At 45.6% G+C, this 24,700-nt stretch overlaps 1 protein-coding gene across 2 annotated transcripts in view; it reads right to left on the bottom strand.

Moving 5' to 3' along the window:
* LOC139049469 (serine/arginine repetitive matrix protein 1-like) overlaps nucleotides 1–24,700 on the bottom strand; it is a 145,918-nt gene that overhangs the window by 67,423 nt on the left and 53,795 nt on the right. The window contains exons 5-7 of one of the 2 annotated variants that reach the window (XM_070524947.1): nucleotides 20,033–20,330; nucleotides 6,583–6,757; nucleotides 4,252–4,342 (exon numbers count right to left, since the gene is read on the bottom strand). In XM_070524947.1, the coding sequence (XP_070381048.1) occupies nucleotides 4,252–4,342; nucleotides 6,583–6,757; nucleotides 20,033–20,330 (564 nt within the window). Of the gene's footprint in view, nucleotides 1–4,251; nucleotides 4,343–6,573; nucleotides 6,758–20,032; nucleotides 20,331–24,700 lie in introns of both variants that reach the window. The other variant, XM_070524946.1, reaches the window with a different exon arrangement.

Here is a 24,700-nt window from a genome sequence, read left to right as displayed (position 1 = left end):
TCCAAATCCTAAAATGTGTGCGTCTAGTAAGCAATGCTCCATAGTTGGCAGTGTAATGGAAGAAGTTTGCTAACGTTACGTGTACAGAAGTACGTTAACTTCATTCTGTATTAATTGTAGAAACGGCTCTTTCCATCATTCGATAACTATTCTAAAACTATTTCTTATTCGGTTCGCTACTGGCAGTATTCGATTGGTATTTGATTCGGCGTGAAACATTATTATTCGCACATCCCTATTAATTTGTGTTCCCCTTTCTCATTTATTTATTTGTTTACAATACATTATAGATCCCAGAAACGGGACATTAAGCATCGCGACTCATGGCGTGGGGCCTCGCAGCATCCTGAATGCGTTCAACGCGCCTGCCAGCGACGTCACCCCTAGCAATCTTGCAGACAGTTTTGTCCGAAGCACTGGACCAAGCGCCGCACGACGAAAGCAATTTGTGGCAAGGTTGAGGAGAGTCCGGGAAAAGACCCTCGTAAAGTATGGCGCCTTGCGGATATGCAACACCCCCTCCCCCCTCTTTCAGTTCAAGACTCGAGAAGCGAGCCAAAACTTCTCAGAGCTCCAACAGTCCCTTGGAAAGCCGAAAGGCCGCACACGTAACGCTGTTGCCGCGACGAAATATATATCGTGGGCCTGGCGGGCAATGAGCATTTGTCTCGAAGGCTACGGCGACGATTAGCGAAGGAAGCGATGGGCTAATATATATGTGTGTACGCACGTACACGCAAGCGCTGCGCCTAAGAGCTCATAGAGGCCGCAGAGCATGGGTGCGGCCACGGGGGGGGGGGGGGGGGGGGGGGGTCGCTGCTATAGCAGGAGGGCCGATTTCGGCGCACGCCAATTAGATGGTCGTTTAATAGAAGGGCACGCGCTGGGAGCGGTCCTTCTTACCACGTTATGGGTTCTGCAGTGCAGCTTCTGGGTCCGGGAAGGCAATTCCCGTCTAGTCCCGTTAGATTTAGCGACGAACAATGGAGGACGGCGCCATTTGCCGAGAGGAGAGTGCGTGCGTGAGCGTGGAGGACGGGCGTGGTGCGACCTTGCGGGACTCTGAGCGTAGCTCGCTGGAATTAGCTACGAGGACTCATTAACGCCCTGAATGAGTTGTAAGTAACGCGTAGGTCATCCGGTTGGCGGGCGTATATGGCGTACGTGACATTCGTGGGATATCATAGAGACTCAGAACAATAGGAACGTTTCGTCTTGCGGTCGTAGCAAAGTATAGGTTCCAACTCTCAAAACAAAAAGATAGACGTAAAAGAAGCAGTCAAAAAAGAGAGAAAGTAGCTAAAGATGATATGACACATGTGCTTTGTAAACGGAGAAGAATCAGGGGTACTGAGGGGACATGAATTTGTTTTTTTCTCAGTTGTAAACGCATCAAGCCATATAAACCGAGGAAACTGAGTTTATTAAATTGAAATATACAAATAGAAAAAAAAATATGCAGGTCCAACGCAAATGTTGCAATCTATGCGAAGCGAGGCGTTCAGGAACCAGTTTATTAAATACTATAAAACTAAATAATAAACCCAATGCAACGTCTCATTTCCTGCAACGTTCATGTACCATACAGGTACCAAATTTCCTTTCATGCAATTTTCGTGGTTGTATGCACTACACCGTTCGCAAGCTATGCCGAAATGCAAAAAGCAGTTCATGTGATTGCACAATGTGAGATGAGTAAGCAGAAATGTGAGGAAAACGAATTAGATGTTCGTCGAGGGATGATGAATGGTGAGGAGAGGCATACGCAGAGACAGGTGTAAGACATATGTAAACAGATTTAAGGTTTAAGATTTTAGGGCTTCTGTATACTCATGTTGTCACACTTTCACATACTGAATGGCACATAATTAGTGACCGATGAATGGGTACAAAAGCTATAAATAATATAAAAACATGAAGGAAACCACTGAACATCATGCTTACACTATTTACCATATTTTGTTAAGAGGTCTGCGCGTTTTAGAAATACCTATGAGCAAACATAGTTAAAGGTTTTAGGCACTTATTTATTATTCCTAGCTCAACACACTGGCACGTTCACCGGAACACTTTTGTTGCTCGAAATTCCGTGCTATATTAAAAAAAAATTCAATTATAGGGCTTTACGTGGCAAAACCACTTGCTGATCACGAGGCACGCAGTAAAGTGGGACTCCGGAAATTTGGACCACCTGGGGTTCTTTAACGTGCACCTAAATCTAAGTACACGGGTGTTTTCGCATTCAGCCTCTATCGAAATGCGGCCGCCGTGGCCGGGATTCGATCCCACGACCTCGTGCTTAGCAGCCAAACACCATTGCCACTAAGCAACCACGGCGGGTTTCCGTGTAATATAAATAAGCCCCATGGAACATATACACTTTTAAAGACAGGTTTCGCTTGCCTATACATATCTGCGAGTTCGAGGAGGGTCGTCGATTTATCGCGCAATAGACGCGCAATCCAGGCTTTAGAACCCACAAATGTAGTGCTAGTGAACGCACTTCTGTTCGGCGTGATCAAACAATAAATGAGGACATAAAGCACGCATGTATAACGTTGGCACACACGTATCCGAGTAAAGCAAAGCGCCCTCTTATTGGTACAGGATATGTGATAATAGCACTTCTCTGATTTTCCTATATTTGCGAGCGCGTGCCGCGAAAAGTGCGCCAGCGCCGCCTCGCGCCACTTCAACTCACGCTCGCGTGACGTCAATTCCGGAGCTGTGTGCGTGTGCAATGCCATATTATTGGGCCGCACAGTGTTGGCGCATGCGCACAGCACCGGAGTGCACTGCCCCGCGAGTTTGGGCGGCGCGACACCAGGTGGCGCTGGTGGCATCCCACACGATGGGTATGTTCCATCGGGACGCCTTAGAACACGCACCTATAAAGCGAGATATAAGATGGAAGAAAAAGCATGTGCTTCCTGCGGTTAAGCTAGGGAAATTGTGGAGCATGTTTTATTAGAATGTGAAGACGTCTACCTAGCGGCCGATTTAGGCACCACTGGCCTCCTTGAAGCCCTTGGGTCCAGCGGGAGCAGCGGTAAAGCGAACATGTCCGCAATAGGCATTAGTAAGAGGCGATTGGAGGATTGGTGGAAGTAGGGAAACGACAAAAGACGGAGACGTACAAAAGCAAAGTTCGCAATAGGGGATCAGAAAATTTGGGTGTGGTAGTTCACAGTGTCTTTTTTTTTCTTTTTTCGTTGTTTAACCTAGGTAGGACATTAGACAGTATAATAGCAAGAGCTTGGTGGAGCAACCCACCGCCCCGTTCCAATGGGGACGCTCATAACATCCATCCATCCTCCATCCACGTAAAGCCCCTTAAACTTTGTGAAGTAGTGACACTCTCCCCCCTCCGCCTTCACTTCTCCTCGTTTCTCCCCTCTTTCACGCTCCCTCATCGACAGTGGCGCCGCCTACACTGCTCGAGCCTAGCAACGGCGCCAACATGCACTCCTCGCCACTCCGTAGACGCTTCTCGAGCAAAAATGACGCTGATGCACGGCGCGAGGGCACACGTGATGCTACTAGGCCAATAGCGTCGCGGCGTCGGCCTCGACCAGAGCGCGCGAGGAGGAGGCGGCATTTTTCAAAGCGTCGCAGTACTTTACGCAGTTTAAGGGACTTTATCCACACGCGCTCGCAGGAGTCTGTCACTCTTTTTTCCCAATCTTTTTTTAATAATCGTAATCGTAATTGTAATTTAGTAATCTTTCTTTCCAACAGTTTAGGTTGCGTTTATGGAAAGCTAATCACAGAGCAGCCATTTTTTTCTCAAAAGAAGCTTCTTTGCAACCAGCCTCTAAATTTGTTGTGCGGATATTAGGAGTTCTTCTAATCACAAATGATTTCGTGTTTAAAACTGGTCTTTGACTTTAGCTGTCTTTATTGCACTGGTCACTGCAGGCGTAGTATCTAATAATACTGGAATGAATATTCCAGCAGTAAGCATATGCGTCTGCGTTTGACTATTCGACATTCAATTCGATATTCGATACCTACTATTTGTATTCGATTCGTATTCGAAAAAGCTGATATGCGCTCACCTCTATTAACCTTACTAATACAGCTGAAATATTTCTTTTTCTCTTTAGTGTTCCTATAAGACCAATACCAACAAGATGTGTCTCTTTCCTCATAGGAAAGGTGACGATGTTCTTGAAAAAAAAAAGCGCAGTTAGAGGGCGTAAGGCATAATGCTGCATAAGGAAAACGAAATATACACGTGTTTACACTTACTCTTGCCCCAAGGCACTTTACGGCGCTTGGCGTCCAAGGAATTGTGCAGCTGCAGCAGACTCTGCGTCAGGATATGCTGCTCTCGCTTCTCCTGCGACAGAGAGAGCGAGCGTAAGGGAAAAACGCGTACGCGTCGGCGTAAAAATGCACAATCACTGACAAAAAGAAACATAGCGGCAGAACCCGCTTCACGATGAATGTCGACGTCATTGCGATTGGCACCGAAGCAACGTGGCGACACATCGCTACTATTACCAACGCCCAAACGCGTCATCCATGAGGCGCCTACTGCAACCGGGCTCCACTCTCGCGCGCTCCTCTGGACACGCTGCGCCATCTAATGGCGCCGCCGCGAAGCCCGCCGCCAAGTCCGCCGCGCGTGACTTGTCGGTGAATTTATGTTTAGACAAGAGTGTTTTAATGGATGTCACACGGTCTCAATTCCGCCTAGCCCTGACCTGTCTGTGAATTTGTGTTTAGACAAGAGTGTTTTAATGTATGTCACACGGTCTCGATTCCGCCTAGCCCGGAGTAAACGAAAAAAAGCATACAATCTCCCGAAATATGCACACTATCTAACAATAATATTTACTTACAGAGACAGTGCTAGCGAAGCCGTACAACGGAAGTAAATGGGCATTAGCAACACATAATAAACGCAACAAACAGGTAATTAGTGAAGTGAGCAGTGAGGAGTTCCCTAATTATTAACAGGTTATGTTCACTTAACGAATATATCTGGTAATTTATTCCACTCTTCTATGACAGTCGGTAAAAACGATTGACTAAATTACTTGCATGGAGCCACGTAGACACTGGACGGCGTAAGAGTTAAAAAGGCAATGCGATGTCCGTATAGGAGGAGGGGGGTAAGGAGAGAGAAGAGAGAGAGAGACAAAGGGGAGAAAAGACAGGGAGAATAGGCAGTGTAAGTACCGGCTGGCTACCTTGTGCTGGGCGAAAGGGGTGAAGGAAACAAAGGTGAAATAAGTGATTAAATAGAGGTATAGGTGTGGAAAGTTAATGTATAATCTGTGAAATGAGTACAGTCGAGCGGTTTTGCGGCGGAGCGCTAATGAGTTTAATCCAAGAGATGATTTAACTTTATCAATCGGTGTTTTTGTCGCCTTTCTCTTCTCGTCCATGTTTATGTGTGCGCAGGAAACAAACCAATAGGTTCTTCTAGAGGAAATGTGCGCGCTGTTACGATGTGGTGTTTTTTTTTTGCACAAAAGCAAAGCTGTGCATTTCGCTTTGCCGGTGGCTGCATGCAGTTGTGGAAACTGCCGCACCAAGAACATCTTAGACCGAAAAGCAGGAAACAGTGACAGAAGAGTACTTGCCAAACAAATACCGCCAGTAATATAAAGACCTCCCCGCGGTTTCTTTACAAAAATGTATATTTCTGATTTATTGAGACCCTACAGAAATTTGTCTGTAGTACCTATAGTCTCTTGATTATGAATTTGCATAAAGATTCTGTAGCCGAAGGACTCTGCAGGAGGAAGCTACGAACAATGGGTCATATAATATTTAGGTGTCTTGACTGCCTACAGTCCAATCCAACTATAACAAACTCGGATAGTACGAATTATTCTCTATATCGAACGCTGGAGATTTACGAACCGATACGCATCAAAAATACCTCCCTTACAGAGAACTAGACACTGAACATTCGACTAGACATTGGCCAAGCCTTACAGCGCCATAAAGCCACTTGCATGCCGCAATACCAGCGTCCCAGAGAGGGTTTTTTTTTTCTCGAGCAGTCGACGTGCTCCACCGGTATTGTGCTAATGTCGAGGGAAGTGGACTACACATTCTTGCGCATAGACATCACGTCATTCCTAGCGACGCTGATAAACAGCTCAAAGCACAGGCAACACTTACTTGCTACCTACTGTGCATAGTTTAGTTTTCATTAAATTCCTTCCTTGATTCGGTTTTGGGCTCGAAATAAATCTTAATATAACGAGCGCATCATAATATCTCATTTAACACGTTAAAGACGTGCTTCTGGTACATCGAGTTGACACGCTGATTTTTTAGCGAGTAAGCATCTTCGTTATAACGGGGTTCGACTGCACGACCAGCATAGTGCCTTGCACTTTCAGCCAATTATCGTCAAGAACATTGCCTCAAAGGCAAATTATTATTCCACAACGGAGGTAACGTAGCCTAATACAGATGTAACGTCAGGTGTTACAGGCCAGCCGCTGACTGCCTAAACCATTCTTTTTGTCGCTCTCCTTTTCATCCGCGACTGCAAGCGACGCTGTTCCACCCGTCCCCGCAGGCAGGGCTGCAACGAGGAGAGCTTACGTTCGCCACCTTCGACTGCCGGCATCCGGGCAAGCTGCCGCCGCTCCCGATGACTTCACCGCTCCGAACGGCGGGCGGAGTGAGCTGGCGGGCGCTGCGCCGAAAGGAAGCCCGAACCATGGGAGCCGCCGGCGGAGCCCGAACCTCGGGGCTGCGCGCGTCCGACGAACCACTCCGGCGGGACCTGCGGAGCCGCGGGACAATCCATGATAGAGTGTATAAGTGCGACTCAACGAGGACATAGAAAGAAACAGATACACAGGGACAGCGCTTCACTTTCACCTATAGATTTTATTTTCGCACGCATCGATGCATATGTACCGTACGAGCGGAAACAAACGTGACGGGAAAAAACACATTCAGTTGTGCCAATGCCTCCTTGACTAGATACCTGCCGCGTCGCTACTTTTCCCACTGGAGCGGAGGTTCCCGCAGTTCAGGGTAGTAGCGGAGAGACGGCGCTCCCAGAGGACCCTACTTCCTGTTGCGGAGGAAGTGACGATTACTAGGCTGGCGCGCGCTCGACCAGTGGTTTGACGAGAGACCGCGGGTCCAGCCTCCGGGATCGCAAAAGACGCCGCTAAAATCTCGGAGGCAGGGCCACGTGATTTAGGTTTGCAGCGGTCGTCGCAGCTAGCGCTCGCCTAGGGTGGATAGGAGGAAAGAGGAGAGGGCAGGAACCAGCTTCTCGGCTCACGCGGCAGGCATCTAGTAAAGGAGGCATTTTTGGTGCATATCGATGAACCGTACCCGTGTGCAAGGCATGGTGAAAACATGTACTGCAATGGTTGCAAAGATAGACCGAGGAACCGTATCTCCTTTTCAGATAGCGACACTAAAGGCTTGCTCACGCACCTTTCCTGCAGTTTTGCAATTTCGTAGGTTTCCACCATCTCCCTTGTCATCCTGCTTTGAGCCCTATACAGAATGGAAGTACATTCAAACATGGGTTTGCAGGAACAATCTCGGCAATGAATACCCAAATGACCCGAGATTACCCTAGTGACGTTATATCGATGCTCTTTTAATCTCTCATTGATCTCGCAGACTCCCTCAGTCTCTCCGAACGATCGCCGTCAATCGGTTACCGGGAGGGATCCAGGCAGATGGCGCGGTCTTCGTAAGGTTTTGAAGCCACGGCGCCGGTAGTCGGAGCTGATGTCGGATCGCGTACTAAGGAGAGTGCGAAAATTTCGCTGCTCCTAGGGTCACAGTTTTTAAAAAAGAACTGCAATGACGCTTAACCTTCCTAATCTTCGCAGCTATAGCCGTGCTACCAAGATTCCCTAGTGTGTAAGTGTACGCACTGCAGTCGATGTCACCTCGTGGCGCTAATTCAACGAAAGTCTACACTGCTTATTTTAATTAGCTCCTGGCACAAGGGCATTGGCAGCAGCGCTAACGTACAGTGGATCTCACGTATTCCTTTGAGGAAGAACACTCATGCGTCCCAAAAAGCGTTTCTAGTAAAATTTAATTGAAAAAAGTCCCATAAGGTGTCGCTGTCACCGTTAATGCTGACATCATGGGGCGCTTTTCCGGACCCCGTGAAGCTCAGCAATAACGTCGAATTCGTCATCTTGACGGTTCTCATTGACTTACTTCTCTGATTGGCTCAAAACGTGCCGACATGGCGGAATTCGAAGATAGGGCAAAATAATATAAGTGCCCAGCACGGAGCAAGGAATGAACTGGAAGGGAGCATGGGTAGGTGCCACTGCCTTCGATGTTGTCATCACGATCATAATGATCAATATACGGGCAAGTGGGCGCAGGAAACGGCTGATGAGCCATCGACACAATTTGCGTGCTTGCTTTTTCTTGTGTATTACATATATTATTATAGGTCAGGTTGGTGCCTTTAGCGGCACCTGCTATCGTACTCGTCGTATGATAAAAAACGAAAAATCGCAAAAAAAAAACACGGAGAAACACTAAACACAGTCACAGATACATAGAGAAGTACTGCACACGAATCAATGAAGCCACTGAAGGTAGCACAGGAATCGAACAAACACGCGCAGGCATGATTAAACAAACATAGTCCATTATTGAATAAAAAAAAAGTAATTCAAAACGTAAGTGAAAGCTTTCAGCTCACAAAATAGCTAGACATAATTACATAACATAGCGCATAACTGCACATATTGCAAATAATGGTACATTCTGCTAGCCGTTTTCAAGCGCTCCTCTGGCGGCGCACGGTGCATTCGGCTGGTCGAAATCGAGTTGCTCGGAACGCATTCGGCTGGTTCTTTCAGAGTTCCGCGCTCCAGCGCAAAGCGCTCGGAGGCGCTCTCGCCTTGAACCGGGAAGCGCGAACGAGACCTTGTGGAGCTCCGGTCACGTGGCTCCGGCAGCTTCCGCTGCTGGCTGCGGGAGGTCGCCGGTCTCGGCGCCATGTTTGTTTACGAGCGATGGAGCGCTGACGTTTTCAACCTTCCGGCCCGCTACTTTGGCGAGCGGCTACATGTTAGCCTTGAGCACGCTCTCACTGGCTCAGATCTATAGAGCGGCAAGAGCCAGCCGAACGTATGATAACTCAAACTTACATAACGGATATGCCACCTGTAGTAATGACACTTTTGCATTGGATGAAATTTAGTGTAAACCTAGACTGGCGCGCAACTTTCTGCGGCAACGAAGAGAAAGCTACAACGACATAATTAGCATCAATCCGCATCAGACTATCCGCATCAGACCTATCCGCATCAGACCTATCTGATCGATCAGCTCGAAGCATTACAAAATAAAGCCGCAAGATATATCACAAAAAAATACTCGCGAAACTACAGTGTTACGGACATCAAGGAATCACTTTCATTGCCCTCTCTTCAAAACCGCCGACTAATAACATTGTTATCACATTTTCACGCGCATTATCATAGTAGATCCCCGTTCCGCGAATCTTACATCAATGCAGCTCATACTATTTTTCAGCGTTTTGATCATCCATTTAAAGTGCAACCCCTTTTTGCTCGCACTAATCTGTACCGTCATTCACCATTACTTTTGGCAATATATCATTGGAATAGACTACCGAGGGACATTGTATCTGCCATTAACCATGATGTTTTTGTTAACAAGTTGAAGGTTTTCCTAAATGTGTGATTATTTCTGTGTTGAGTGCCTACTTGCGTATGTTATTCTTTCTGTATATAATTATGTCGCTGTCACTGTATATTACCAATGTTCTTTTTCTACACCTTTGCAATTGTAACTGGCTCCCCCCCCCCCCCATGTAATGCCCGAATGGGCTTTTAGGGTATATGAATAAATAAATAAATAAATAAATAAATGTAGCGTTTGCACTCGTGTTAATGTGCCAAGTATTCCGGAAGCGTTTGACCGCGTTTTTTTTTTTGGTTTCTTGGAACAGACATATGGGCTAATCAATGTGGCTTCCACGTGCGATGCTTCCGCGTACGCCCAAATGCGGAAGGAAAAAAAAGCAGAGAAATGAGCCACACTTACCACTCAGGCGTACGTTTTGCCTAGTTTTGCTGTTGCGAGTAAGACATCTGTGTTTTTCTCTTACCCAACCTAAACTATAACGCGGATGAGACCGTGGGACTTTCTTCATATAGACGCCTTCACCCGTGCGAGCGCTGCCTCTGTAGCGCTTCCTTTGTTGCCACAGAAAGTTGTCACCTAGAATTTAAATTAAATTCTGCGTCTTAGGTAACAGAATCACGATTTGATTGTGGGCTACGCCGCAGTGGCGAACTCCGGATTAATTTTGAGTATACCTGCAGTTCTTTAACGTGCATTCAATGCGGGCATTGTATACGGGGGTTCCTTGCACTTCGCCCCCATTGAAACGCAGCGCCGCGGCCAGAATTTGAACTGTAACGAAGGTTAGAACGAGTGTTATAATTGTTGACGGGTGCGATGCCGCATATGGTGCTAAGAATTTCTGGAGCCGGACAGGCCGGCAATGGAAACTGCAGCTGGCAACGTTTAACACGCGAACGCTCTAGACTGAGGCTGGCTTGGCAGGGCTCTTCAAGGAACTATCCGGCATTGCCTTGGACATTACGCTGTGAAAGTGTTTACAACCTTAAGAGTATTGTCTCGTCACGCTGGTAACACCCTTACCATTAGGACCTTACAAGAATTTATAGAGGCCGACAACGGAGCTATAAATAGACGTGCGATAACGAAAGACGTAGTTGAAAACTATGTGATCATCCAGACAGCCTTGGGCACACAGAAATATCCGACAAGAGAATTTCACAGGGAAAGATAGGAAACTCTCATGTTCGACATTTCTGCGCGCCCAAGGCTGTCAGAATGATCACATAGTTTTCAACTGCGTTATTTGTTATCGCACGTGTAGTTAGAGCTCCGTTGTCGGCCTCTATAAATTTTTGTCAGACCTTAACGGTACGGGTGTTACCAGTGTGACAAGAAAATACCCTTAAGGGTGTAAACGTTTTTACAGTGTACTGGCCTTAGCGAGGTCAAAAGAACTGGTGAGGCTTACACAGTGCTGACTAACGGTCACGTCCTCTGCTACACAGGTCTTCCAGACAAGAGAGAATACGGTGTAGGATTTCTAATTCATAAGGACATAGCGGGAACACCGATGAATTCTACAGCATTAATGAGAGGGTAGCAGTCGTTGTAATAAAGCTGAATAGGAGGCACAGAATAAAAACAGTACAAGTCTGCGCTCCAACATCTAGTCATGATAACGAAGAAACAGAACAGTTTTATGAAGATGTTGAATTAGCAATGAGAAAGGTGCAAACTCAGTATACCGTAGTCATGGGCCAACATCAACGCAAAAACAGGAGAAAAGCAGGCAGGGCAACAAGCAACCGGCAAAAGATTTGGCAGTGGCAGTTGCGGCGGACTGAACAGCGTCTAATTCTCCTGCAATCTGTTCCCAGGCTGATTTCTGCGTGCTTCGTGGCTATCTTCACGTGCGGCCATATCAACTGCGCAGCGCCACCTACTGGGGCTCGTCCCGACCGGCTGCGCCTGCGTAGACTGCTCCCTGGACAAACTATAAGAACCGCTGCAAGGCACCAGTCTTCATTTGGCAGTGGCAGTTGCGGCGGACTGAACAGCGTCTAATTCTCCTGCAATCTGTTCCCAGGCTGATTTCTGCGTGCTTCGTGGCTATCTTCACGTGCGGCCATATCAACTGCGCAGCGCCACCTACTGGGGCTCGTCCCGACCGGCTGCGCCTGCGTAGACTGCTCCCTGGACAAACTATAAGAACCGCTGCAAGGCACCAGTCTTCATTTGGCAGTGGCAGTTGCGGCGGACTGAACAGCGTCTAATTCTCCTGCAATCTGTTCCCAGGTTGGTTATACGATCTTTGTACAAGACTTTGTAACGTTTTATTCTAGCCGCAACTGCTGCCCAGTTATACTTTCCTGTTGCTCAATTCTATTGTCTTTTGCTGAAGAATGCCGTCAAACGCAGAATTATCCAAAAAAATTGATATGCTTGAATCCTTGTTCAATGCAAAGATGGAAACCTTGGTAAGCGACCTAGCATCGAAAATCAAGGATCAACTGTCCGGTGAGGGCTTGAACCAGCATATTACCCTCAGTGCGAGTGTCGAACACCTAAGCGGTGTCTTCGATGAATTGATGACGAAACAGGGTGAACTGCTTGCAGCGAACAAAGCCCTGACAGCACGCAATAACGAGCTTGAAAAGAAAGTCGCGCATCTCGAACAGTATTCCCGAACGAATAATATTGAGATTAAGGGTGTCCCGTCCACCGATGGGGAGGACTGTGTCGCGATTCTCAAATTAATGGGCGACGTGATTGAATGTCCTGTTTCGCCCTCTGACCTAGACACCGTACATCGCGTGCCCACGAAGTCTGGCGAAAAAAACATAATTGCCCGCTTCTGCTGCCGTGACAAGAAAACCGAGTTTCTGCGCAAAGCGAGAAAGGCTCGCCTACAAACTAACCAAATTGGTTTCTCAGGCTCCACTCCACCCCCAGCTCCAGTCTTTGTAAATGACCATTTAACTCCCGACAACAAGAGGCTTTTCGCGAAGGCACTCGCGCTAAAGAAGGATAGCAACTGGCAGTTCCTGTGGACAGATAATTGTCTCATTAAAGCTCGTAAGACCAGTGACAGCAGAGTATTCCGCATTTCATCTGAAGCGGACCTGCGCATCTTCACCTAACCGTGTTTCATTCATCTTTTCCTTGCGCGTGCGCACCTTAATCTGCCATGTCTTTGATATCCCCACAAAGATTTAAGTATGAACTTTCAAATAATAATCGTTCATTGATCCATTTTAACGCTCGAAGCCTAAGGAGGAATCATGATAACATTAGTAACTTTATCAACAATCTTGATCACTCTTTCTCGTTTATTTGTGTTTCTGAGACCTGGCTTTCTGACAACGATTTCAATTTATACGGCTTTCCATCTTATAGTTCTGAGTACTGTCATCGTTTGTCTGATAATCATGGAGGTGCTGCCATTTTCATTGCTTCGGACATCACTTACACCCGTAGGCACGATCTATCAATAAATGTTAGTTCCTGTGAGGCTATTTGGATTGAGGCTGAACAACCTTCCTTTGCACATAATCGGAAAAATCTTATTCTTGGTTCCATCTATCGCTCCCCGTCATCTTCTGTCACTGATTTCCTACTTGCTCTCGACGTCATACTTAACAAATTATCGTTCGAAAACAAGAATGTTTTAATCGTGGGCGACATTAACATCAACTTACTCGACACAAATACCAGCGCATATTCTGCCTACTCGGACTGCTTTTTCGGATATGGCTACGAGTCGCTTATTAACTGCCATACCAGATGTAGCCATAACGGAACCCAAACACTTCTTGATCATGCATTATCTAACATAACACCGTCCCCTGTGTCGGGAGTAGTGCGTAGTGATATAACCGATCATTTTCCCATTTTCGTTACATTTAACAGTTTAGTGCCAACCCCCAACATCTCATTCAGTACATCAGTATTTAACCAAGATACATTTATTGATACCATTAGCAATACTAATTGGACTCAGGTAAATCTGCTGGAAGATCCGGCAGCAGCAGTTGATAAATTCTCTGCGCTGTTTTTACATGCCGTATCAATAAGCACCCGGACCGTTAGGTGTAAGAATAAATATAAGTATGCCTGCAACCCGTGGATGACGTCCGCTTTACTGACCAGCTTAAGGAAAAAAGATAACCTATACAGGAAAACTAAGCGGCAACCTTTTAACTCCAAGTTGGCTCTGCGTTATAAAAAATATTGTTATGTTCTCAACACGCTACTTAAACAGGCTAAAAGGCGTTACTATGATAATGAATTTAATAAACACAGCAATAATCCAAAAAAGCAATGGAAGCTTCTGAACGAATTCATGAATAAATCTTCCACGCCTGAACAATGTTCTAAAATTAACCTGAATGGTACAACATACCGCGAGCCCACTCATGTTGCCAATGCCTTTAGCGACTATTTTGCTCTGACACAAATAACGAACAATCCAGTCACTCAGCCAACCTTGTCTAGGTTACCTCACTCATTTTTTCTTTTCCCTGTTACTGTTCCAGAGGTGCATTTAACAATCTGTAGCCTTAAAAACACAAGTCCAGGTTTAGATAACATTTGCGCACACCATTTAAAGTTAGTTGCTAATATTATTTCTGAACCAATATGTATCATAACTAACCGCATTTTCGAATCTGGCACTTTTCCTCTGTCTAAAGAAGGCTAAGCTTATTCCCGTATTTAAGAAAGGTGCCAAAGACCTAATTTCTAACTACAGACCAATAGCTATTCTTTCGTCTCTAAGTAAGATTATTGAGCATTTATTAGTTAAACGTTTAAATAACTACCTTGAAAAATTTAGTTTAATTAATCCCTGTCAGTTCGGTTTCCGTTCCGGTAGTTCTACTTGCTTAGCATTGCTCTCTTTAACCGATTTTATTAAGAAATCTATAGACTGTGGTAAATTCGTTGGCTCTGTCTTTTTGGATTTCACCAAAGCTTTTGACACGATTAACCACAGCATTTTGTTCACTAAACTTGAAGCATACGGCATTACTGGTCCCGACTTAAATCTATTAAAAAGCTATTTGTTGGATAGGCAGTACGTGGTTTCTGTAGCGGGTGCCCTTTCTCAAACTAAAATAATTAACTTAGGTGTGCCCCAGGGGTCCATTCTCGGTCCATTACTATTTATTATTTACATTAATGACTTACCAAACCTTTTACATTCATCTCACTGCGTTTTATACGCCGATGACACCACCATATCATTATCAGACACGTCGTTAATCTCATTAACATCAAAGTTAAATGCTGCGCTAACTGACGTTATAGAATGGTGTCTCAGTAATTACCTAATTATTAATCCAGAGAAAACTAAATATATTATATTCAATAGTGGTCACAGGGTCCTAACTTCTCCACAAGCATTAACACTTGGTGCTCATCAAATACCAGCCGGTGACCTGGTTCTATTCCTCGGTGTTCTCCTGGATGCTAACCTCAAATTTGACTCCCACGTTAACAACATTAAGAAAAAAACGGCATTTGGCATTCGCGCTCTAATAAAAGCACGCGCCTTCTTTTCTCGCAAGGCTCTTTTATCACTTTACTTTGCTTTTATCCATAGTCATATTAACTATGGAATCGCTGCCTGGGGCAACACATACAATTGCCACCTGTCATCAGTTCAGCATTTACAAAATCAAGCCATTCGTATCATTACTAGCAGTCCTCGTCAGTCAAATGCATCCATTTTGCTCCGTCAAAACCTCATTTTAACGACCGTGAACTTGTTTCAATATAATTTAACAATCTTATTTTTTAAGTTACTTAACAACCAATTGCTTTACGAATTCGTTGACCTAAATGATTTACATAACCACAATAGAACTAGGTTTGCCTTTAACAGAAATTTTTTACTGCCTCGTGTCCGTACCAACTATGGTAAACTAACATCATCTTTCGCTGGCATATCTTTATGGAATCACTTACCATCAAACATAAAATCACTCACATCATTCTATGCCTTCAAAAAATCCCTTAAAGAGTTCCTTTTGGCGCAGTGACGCAATTAAGGTTCCAAATGTATTATTTATTACCCTATTTCTCTTATGTTTTGCTGTTCACATGCTTGCTGTTGCCTTTAGTCGTTTTGCTCATAATGCTTTTTTATGTATTCTCATGTTTTTTGTGTCTGTTAAAATTTTGTATATGTATATTTCTAGCACACTTATATTTTTAGTTCATGTTCATCTCGGCCTGCCGATCATATTTTTCTCTATTTCGTTCTGTTCCTTCTTCACATAATTTAAAGGTTCTGTTGTACGCCAATATTTTTATTTTTTGTTAGTATTACGGTACATTGTAATCACTTTTCTGTTGTTGCACTACAGTTCTTCGTTTCTGTTAGTGTACATTGTATAAGTTTTATTTCTGTCCTGCCACCTATGTAATTTTTTTTCTTATAATTACCCACCGAGGGTCCCGGTTACAGTCTTCGACTTTGGGACCCTCGTCTGTAAAACAAAAATGTAACCGTTTCTTTGTTTGTAATGAATAAACTTGATTTGATTTGATTTGATTTGATTTGATTTGAAAAAAAAAAATACGGCATCGATTCTAGAAACCCTTGAGGAGAGACGTTGGTGGAGTTCGCGGAAAGGAAGCGACTCGGAATAATTAATACCTCCTTCAGGAAGCGAAGTAACAGGAAATGGACCTGGAAAAGCCGTAACGGAGAAACAAGAATCGAGAAAGATTTCATACTCTCTGCCGATCCCAGCATATATCTATAGTGCAGGATGTAGATGTGTTAGCTAGGGTAAAGTGCACTGGTCATAAGTTAGTGAGGTCTAGGATTACCCTCAATATGAAAAGAGAAAAAGTAAAATTATTCAAGACGAAAGAGGCCAACAAGGACGCAATCAGGGTAAAAGCAGACCAATCCAGGCTGCTGCTTGCAAACAGATATGCAGCCTTAGAACAGAAAGATGAAGATGACATAAAGGTAATTAATGAAACCATAACTAGGCTGTATTCAGAAGCAGCAATTAAGTGAGAGGTAAGGAACCAAGGAAACCAGTAGGTAAGCTCTCCGGAGTAACAAAGGACCTAATAAAGAAACAATCGGCCTGGAAATGACCAACTCAAGAAATCAGATAGAATTCGCGGAACTGTGAAAACTGATCAACAAGGAAATAATAAGGGCTATTCAAAATTATAACGTGAGAAGGACTCAGGAAGCAGTCAAAAATAGACGCAGCAAAACAACAGCGAGAGCAAACTTGGCATTGGATAAGCCAAGATTTAGGCACTGAAAAATAAGCACGGCAACGTCACCAGCAATTTCGATGACATAGTAAAAGCAGCAGAATAATTCTATACGGACCTATAATGTGCCCAAAACAGCCACGCTACCCTAATTCGAAGTAGTGATGAAAAGGAAGCAGACGTTCCTTCTATAACTCGCGATGAATTTAGAAGGGTCTATCAAGACACGACCCAGCGAAAACCTACAAAAGAAGATAGAATAACAGTCAATTAAATCAAAGATGGAAGAGGTATGAAAAGCTTGCGGTCTACTAGACGCAATGCCTCGCGACTTCAAGTCTATCAGAGAGCTGGAAGAATGCCAACATTATACTAATTCATAAGCACTGAAGAAATATAGGCCCATTACTTGCTTTCAGTATTGTATAAAATATTCACAAAAATAATTTCCAATAGAAGCAGGGCAACAATCGACTTCAATCAACCAGGAGAACAGGCTGGCTTCAGGACAGGGTAGTCTACAATGGATCACATCCATGTCATCAAACAAGTAATTGAAAAATCTGAGGAGTACAATTATTCTATATGGCTTTCATATATTATGAAAATGCATTTGATTCAGCAGATATGTCGGAAGTCATAGAGGCACTGCCTAATCAAGGAGCACAGGAGGCAATGCCTTGGTAAATATCTATAAAGGTTCCACAGCCGCGTTGGTTCTCGACAAGAATAGTAGAAAGTTACGTATCATGAAATGCACCAGGCAAGGGCACACAATATCTCCAATACTATTCACTGCATGCTTAGAAGAAATATTCAAGCTATTCGGATGGGAAGGCATGAGAGTTAAGATCAACAGCGAATATTTAAGAAACCTTCGATTTGCAGATGACATGACCTGCTCAGCAGCACTGGGGATGGAGTATAACAAATGGTTGAGGAACTTAATCGGAAAAATGTAAGAGTGGGGTTGAAGATTAATATGCCGAAGACAACGATAATGTTCAGCAGTCTGGCAAGCGAACAATAATTGGGGTTCACCAGTCAGCCTCTAGAGTCTCTGTAGGAGTATGTTTAACTAGGTCAATTACTCACAGTGGATCCTGACCATGAGAAGGAAATTTACAGAATAAAAATGGGTTGGAGTGCATGCGGCAGACATTACCAAATCATGACTGGGAACTTACCACTGTCATTGAAAATAAAGGTGTATAACCACCGCATTCTACCGATGCTAACATATGCGTACGGCTCCATGTTTTCTGATAAATTCGAAAAAATCCGATAAACACTCGCTGGCAAAATTTTTCACAATTCGGATTTATCCGATAAACTCCGATTTTAACGGCGAATTCAACCCTGTTCCGTTCTTTATCGAAAGCCTTTCGATAAAAGGCATGTTCTAAGCGGTCATTGATACATCGGCCGGTTTGGCCGATATGAACTTTACCTCGGTTCTTTGACAATTTTTGACAATTTTTGACAATTCGGATTTATCCGATAAACTCCGATTTTAACGGCGAATTCAACCCTGTTCCGTTCTTTATCGAAAGCCTTTCGATAAAAGGCAGGTTCTAAGCGGTCATTGATACATCGGCCGGTTTGGCCGATATGAACTTTACCCCAGTGGACTTTCTCTTCTTCTTTTAATCTTTCCGTCTCCGTTTCCCTTTCCCCAGTGTAGGGTAGCCAACCGGGCTCAGTCCTGGTTAACCTCCCTACCTTTCCTTTATCATTTGCTCTCTCTCTCTCTCTTACCTCATGTCGACAGGATCTCGTAGACCGCACCCATCGAAAATTTAACAAAGGCCTTGTCGCCCGCCGGGATCGCGAGACGACATCTTGATATACGGTCCCCTGGCCCTCGAGTGCCGCCAGGGGGCCAAATCGAGCGCGGAAAGCCTGCTGGCGGAAAGCATGGCATGCTCACCTGACGCATCTCCGTAGCCCGTGAACAGATATATTGGGCAAGCAAAATTGGAAGGAAACGAAAGCTTTCCAGCGACTACGTAAAGGGGTTCAGTGATTTTGAAGAGTCGACGTCGTCTGAAGGAGTCACTGTTTGCAAGTTTTGTCGTGTGACCGTTGGCACTGCGAACGGCAAGGGAGCCTTGAGAATTGCGGAGCACCTACAATCACAACGCCACGTCCAGCTGAAGAAGCCCCGTCTTCCGTCAGTGACAGCGACCTCGCAAATTATGCTTGCGTCTATTACAACAAGCTTCAAGGTTGTGATACGCACGAACATGGGTGTTCTGTATTCAAATATTTGTGCTTGTGTGTATATGTGTTTGTGCGTTCAAACCTTGACGACAACTGAAATACACTTCATGCGTTTTGATGTTTGCGTGTTCAGATATTATTTCATCTAAGATTCCGGAGTATTGAGAATAATGCAAAATTAAACTCCGAATTTGGGATAATTGGGGATTTACAAGAAACAAACTGCGATAAACGCCGAATTCCCGGCCAAAAGGTAAACTCGGAAAAACACCCTCCGTATTTCTACTTTATTCTAAATTTATGCATAGGCCCTCTATAAATTTCTATTAGCATTTAGTTGCCTAATGCTTTATTTGGAATGTATGCTTTTATCCCCCTTTGATATCTTATTACATGCATTTTTCAATCAACCCACTGTGATCAATTCCCCCTGTGGACGAGTTTGGATCGTCGTTAGACATTTCTGCAAGCAAGCGCAAGACGAACTACTTCTGTCCGGAAAGGGTTACCTCTTTCAGTCGCACTGACGTACTAGTACGTTTCCGCATTTCTATAGTGCCATGTCAAAGATGTATTCCCGTACGTTCACCATGGCAATCTCTCCCTTCGGATTCCAAGTATGCATTTTTCGTTAACCATGCCATCTTCTTTCCCTTCTGCGTAATCAAAAACGAGCTGCTGTGCTCATCTTATAATATCTGAGAAAAAAAAGAAAAAAAACGGGCGCTAGGATTGTGCACAAGTAGAAGTATTGCTAGGGCTAGTTTGTTCATTCTTGAATGAGTAAAGAGCAAGGCGCAATGGACCAGGACTGAAGAAGAACACAAACGACACGTTTGGGTGTCGTTTGTGTTCTTCTTCACTCCTGGTTTACTGCGCCTCGCTCTTTACTCATCCAGGCTTGTGTAACCACCGAAAACAAAAACCCCGACACTGAAAGCGTTGAATGTTCCCCTTTGCTAAGAAAGATTACCTCCGGCGAGGTCTTCGGAGGCGTCCCTCGCGGCTCCGATCGGAGGAAGACAAGGAGGGCGAAGAGGACGGCGAGCGACCCCTCCTGAGCTCGCTGACCTTCCTCCGCCGCTCGACCCTGCTGCCGCGGCGGCGCTCCCGGCTGCTGCCCTTTTTCCGCGGCCGCTGCGGCGACGGCGGCGACGACGGCGACAAGCGCTGCGTGGCGCTGGTGGCGCGTCCGGCGTCCCGTTTCTCGCACACCAGGCTGAGCAGGTCTCGCTCCAGGCGACGGCTCAGGGGCGCGGGAGCGGCGCTCTCTGCGATGTACCAAGTCAATCTGCGGGCGAACTCGACGGGAGTAACGCGGTTCAACTGTTGGCAGACGCCAGCCCATCGCGGCTTCTCTCAACGTAGTTGCACCAATTCTACACTGCCGTACCCACTTTCCCATAAACTGGAAGCTCGGCCGAGGTGGCTTGCGCGGTAACTGCGCCTCGGGTGTCGGCGGAGGGTCAATTTCTCAGCCTACGGAAACATCGACTATACAGCTAGCAATAAAGCCCGCGAGACAAGGCCGAATATTACTCGGGACTAACTTCGCCTTGGGCAAACACAAACAAACAAACAAACAAACAAACAAACAAAAACGACAAACGAAGAAACACATAGGCCGCCGGCCTAAACTCACCTTAAATTGTCGTTTCTTCAATTGTGTATCTTAATTTTATCTTGAAGATACACCTTAATTGGTGTATCTTCAAGCGTTACGACAGTGACGGCAAACAAGTTACTATTGACGATCCTAATAATAAAGGTTATTAGGATTAGCACTTCGGCTTCTCCAACGTTTTGACCACGACAAAATGTAAAAGAAACGTGGCACTCGCTAAAGTGAGAAGAGTATAGCTGGATCCCAGGGAGTCGGATCTTTTATTAATTACGACCACACGAGGAAAATGGACAAAGAAAGCCAGAGACAGCGCCGCAGAAGTTATTTCTCATGCTTCACCGAGATAGCAAGAACAATGCAAAGGGAAAGGTAACAAGTAAACGAAAAGACAACTTGGCGCAGGCGGAGCCGAAGCCGCATTACGCGTGAAGTGTTTCATTAATTGAGCAATGCCCGGCGGCCATCCTGCTGTCCAATTTCCTGGGTATTCGCGTATGCGTACAAGTCGTGGGAGTGTTAGTCATGCGAACTTAACACGTGTGTGTGTGTGTGTGCGCGCGTGCGTGCGTGCGTGCGTGCGTGCGTGCGTGCGTGCGTGCGCGCGCGCGCGCGCGTGTGTGTGTGTGTGTGTGTGTGTGTGTGTGTGTGTGTGTGTGTGTGTGTGTGTGTGTGTGTGTGTGTGTGTGTGTGTGTGTGTGTGTGTGTGTGTGTCATTCCCTCCCATATCCCATATGACGCTCCCCCTCCATCCCTTCTCCCCACCTCGCGAAAAAAGAAAGATTCTGGCTACGCCACTGGCTTGCACCAGTTTATAATCCATTGGGTGTTCGGCGCCGGAAATCAAACCACGCATCTCCCGCAGCCGACCCATGCGTCGTACACACTGTAAAACAAATGCTGCAGTAAATCACGGACAATATTTTGGCAACTCCATTTCCAAGCATTTAATCGGCAATATGAGGAGGAGGAGGAGCGGTAGTGTTGCTTGCTGCAGGCGGACCTAGCCTTGCAAAAAGTTGCCGGCAAATGTTCCGAACGAACGCCAACTATCAACCGCGATGCGGTCTGAAACACTTCCCAGTCCAGCTGACAACACCAGGTGTCAAAAAATATGCAGATCCCGCGCACTGTGGGAATCGATGTAAGCGAAGCTTTGTCCGCTGTTTGCGTTAATTGGCGTTATACGCAGGTGATATATTGACGGCATGCGACAGTCGCGACGGGATGTGAAATGTTACCTTGCCTGCTCCGCTTGTGTTTGTCGTTCTTGCTCCGCTCGACGCTTTATGCGAGCCTTCGTCTCGTCGGCGATAAGTGCACGCTTCGGCGCCATTCTGGGTTGTAGCGTTGTAGCTCACAAAGCTACAACTCTCCTCCTCTCCTCTCTCTCTATTCCCTCGCTAACTTTGTCCCCGCCTCCTCCCTCTACTGTCGTTGCTGTTGCGGATGAGCACGGAGACAAGCGCGGCAGCACCTGGGCAGCATTTGTGTGGGGTCACGCCTAGTTAGGCGTCCAGAGGCCATTGCGCAGATGCGACGCGGCGTAAATCTTGACAGGAGCTTTACTGACCGTCTTTCCTTTGTGCCACGCTCCTGTCATGCACTAACACGACTGCGTTAAGGGCCGCAGGTGGGGAACGCAGGGTGTCTACCAAGTTGACATTTCCAAATTCCCTCGGCTTTCCAGGTTTTCCCTGAGTACCTTTGCAAAATTCCCTGAATGAGCCAGAACTTTGTTTTATGCCAAGACAGGCTGACTTCATGTTGCCCGATGCTGTCACTCTCTAGTAAGCATGTTGCAACAGAAAAAATGACTTAATCCAGTTTGAATAGTAAAGAGTAATATCTACTTTATTTAAAAAAGAAAACAGAAGGAAGGTGTTAGTAAAATGCACAGCGAAAAAAAAATGGTAAAACCCATTCCAAATTGAGTTGAACATCTTCAAATACGAATGAAAAGGAGATGCATACATAAGTAAATATTTTCGAATATGAGTTATTTCTATCAATTGATAGCAAGCTCATCGGTATGAGGCCGGAACTTTGTCCCAACTAAGATTCTCTTTCAACAGCCGGGAAGTCAACCTCAACTCTCCTGACATACTCTCAGCCCGTACACAACATCTCAATGTTGGGTTTCACTGCTTTAAAGAATTTATTCTGATTTGATGAGGGACACCTGCATCTCGGTGTCAGCTAACACTGTTTTTTGAGCTCAAGCTCCTTCAAAGAGGCGGCGGCACGCTTCCTTTCCCGTTATTTCCACAGTGAGTCGGTCCTCTCTGTTCTCATCCTCCTTCTGCCACGCGTTCACCCCATGGATCATTTGAAGCATCCTCTTGGTCAGCTGTACAGTCAACACCCAATTTTTCGGACTCCTTAGGGGCTGCACAAACATACAAAAAATCGAGCAGTCCGAAAAAAAATGAATGCATGTCTTTAACTGACCTTAAGGGCTAAAATTGCCACAGGCACGTCCAAAAAAGGTCTCCAGGCCTGCCAGTACACTTAACAGGCATATCGGTGCTCGTACTGTGACAGGAGCCGGGGGTGCACGCGTGTATAATTAAGGAATGCATACTGTGTCCCATGACAATTGCCCCTTCACACGGTTGTTATGCTTCACCGCGTAACAGCGCTATATTGAGGCGAAGCTAACTTTCGGAGATTGGCATTACGCAACGCCTTGTGCTCTGCGAGCTTCGAAGCGAATCGCGAGGATTACAAAGGCGGAGTCGGTGCCATTGCTGACAGCGGCGAATTCTTTCAATGAAAAACACGGCACCGCACGGCAATAAGCTTAATAGAAAACGTAGAAGCAGCTAGGCCTAATGTTGTCGCGGTGGTGGCTACTGCTGCCAGCGGATCTGCGTGCGAGAGTGCCGGCATAGGGGTGCCTGTTCGAGGCGGCGAAATAATCAAAATGGCGGCGGTGGTGGATATGATTAATACCATTTCAGACCTGCAGTCGGGGCAATATACATTGACTGTATGGAGTACGTGGTGGTGTCACAAAGCCGTGAGAATTATCGGGCACGCCCGAAAAATTGGGCGTCTGGAAAATGGGTCGTTAACTACTCTGACAATACCTCGTGCCGATGACACGGCGTCAATGACGATCCGTTGCGATTCCTCTATTTCTAGAGCCAGCATTAACACGACTTTTGTTCCCTTTCAATAAAGTTACAGCTAATTTTCCCTGATAGAAGCACAAATTACCTGAGTATTTCCAGACTATTCAAATTCCCGGTAATTCCCGGTTTTCCCGGTTGGTAGACACCTCGGAACGGTCCCACGTCTTCGCATTACGCGTGCGATGCTCTAACCAATTCGCGTAATGCGAAGACGTGGGATCGTTACTCACCTTCGGCAAGTTGTTTTTTCATCCACTTTCATTGTCATTAATTCATCATTCCTTCAATTCAATTAGTAAGTACAAGTAATTTCCCCTATGTTTTCCTTGGTGTCTTTGTTAGCTTCTCATGATATGATTAATGAAAATCGGGCCCCTAGGTTAACCCCCTTTCTTCTCGTTCTTACATAACGAGGCTCTCGAATCTGGCAATAGTGATGCCTCCAGGTAGCATGTGCGGGTTGATTGACCAGCTGCCTTCACCCAGAAAGATCACGTACTCGTGGCGCCTGCGGCAGAAAGGATGTTCCACATCCGCCGCCAACGTTTGTGAGTGGTGGCGCTGGCTAACACGTCCAGGGTTAGTTCTAGTAGTAACACATAAATACCTCAGAAAGCGGATGGGAAGATGGCGCCGCGGTAGCTCAATTGCAAAGACGTGGGATCGTCCCCCAACTGCGACAAGTTTTTTCATCCACTTTCAATTCCATTAATTTATAATTTATTTATTTTCAATTATTAAGTACAACTAATTTCCCCTATGTTTTCCTCGGTGTCTTTGTTTGTTGGCTTCTCATGATACTCCATGTTGTGTGGGAGAGAATTTTCAGTAAGTTCATTGTTTTAGATATATCGCTTTGGGATATCTTATGTGTGGAATGAAA

Source organism: Dermacentor albipictus, chromosome 9, assembly GCF_038994185.2.
Source record: "Dermacentor albipictus isolate Rhodes 1998 colony chromosome 9, USDA_Dalb.pri_finalv2, whole genome shotgun sequence".
Taxonomy (NCBI): Eukaryota; Metazoa; Arthropoda; class Arachnida; order Ixodida; family Ixodidae; genus Dermacentor; species Dermacentor albipictus.
The sequence above is the reverse complement of the archived record's forward strand: the minus strand, read 5'-3'. Positions and strand labels throughout refer to the sequence as shown.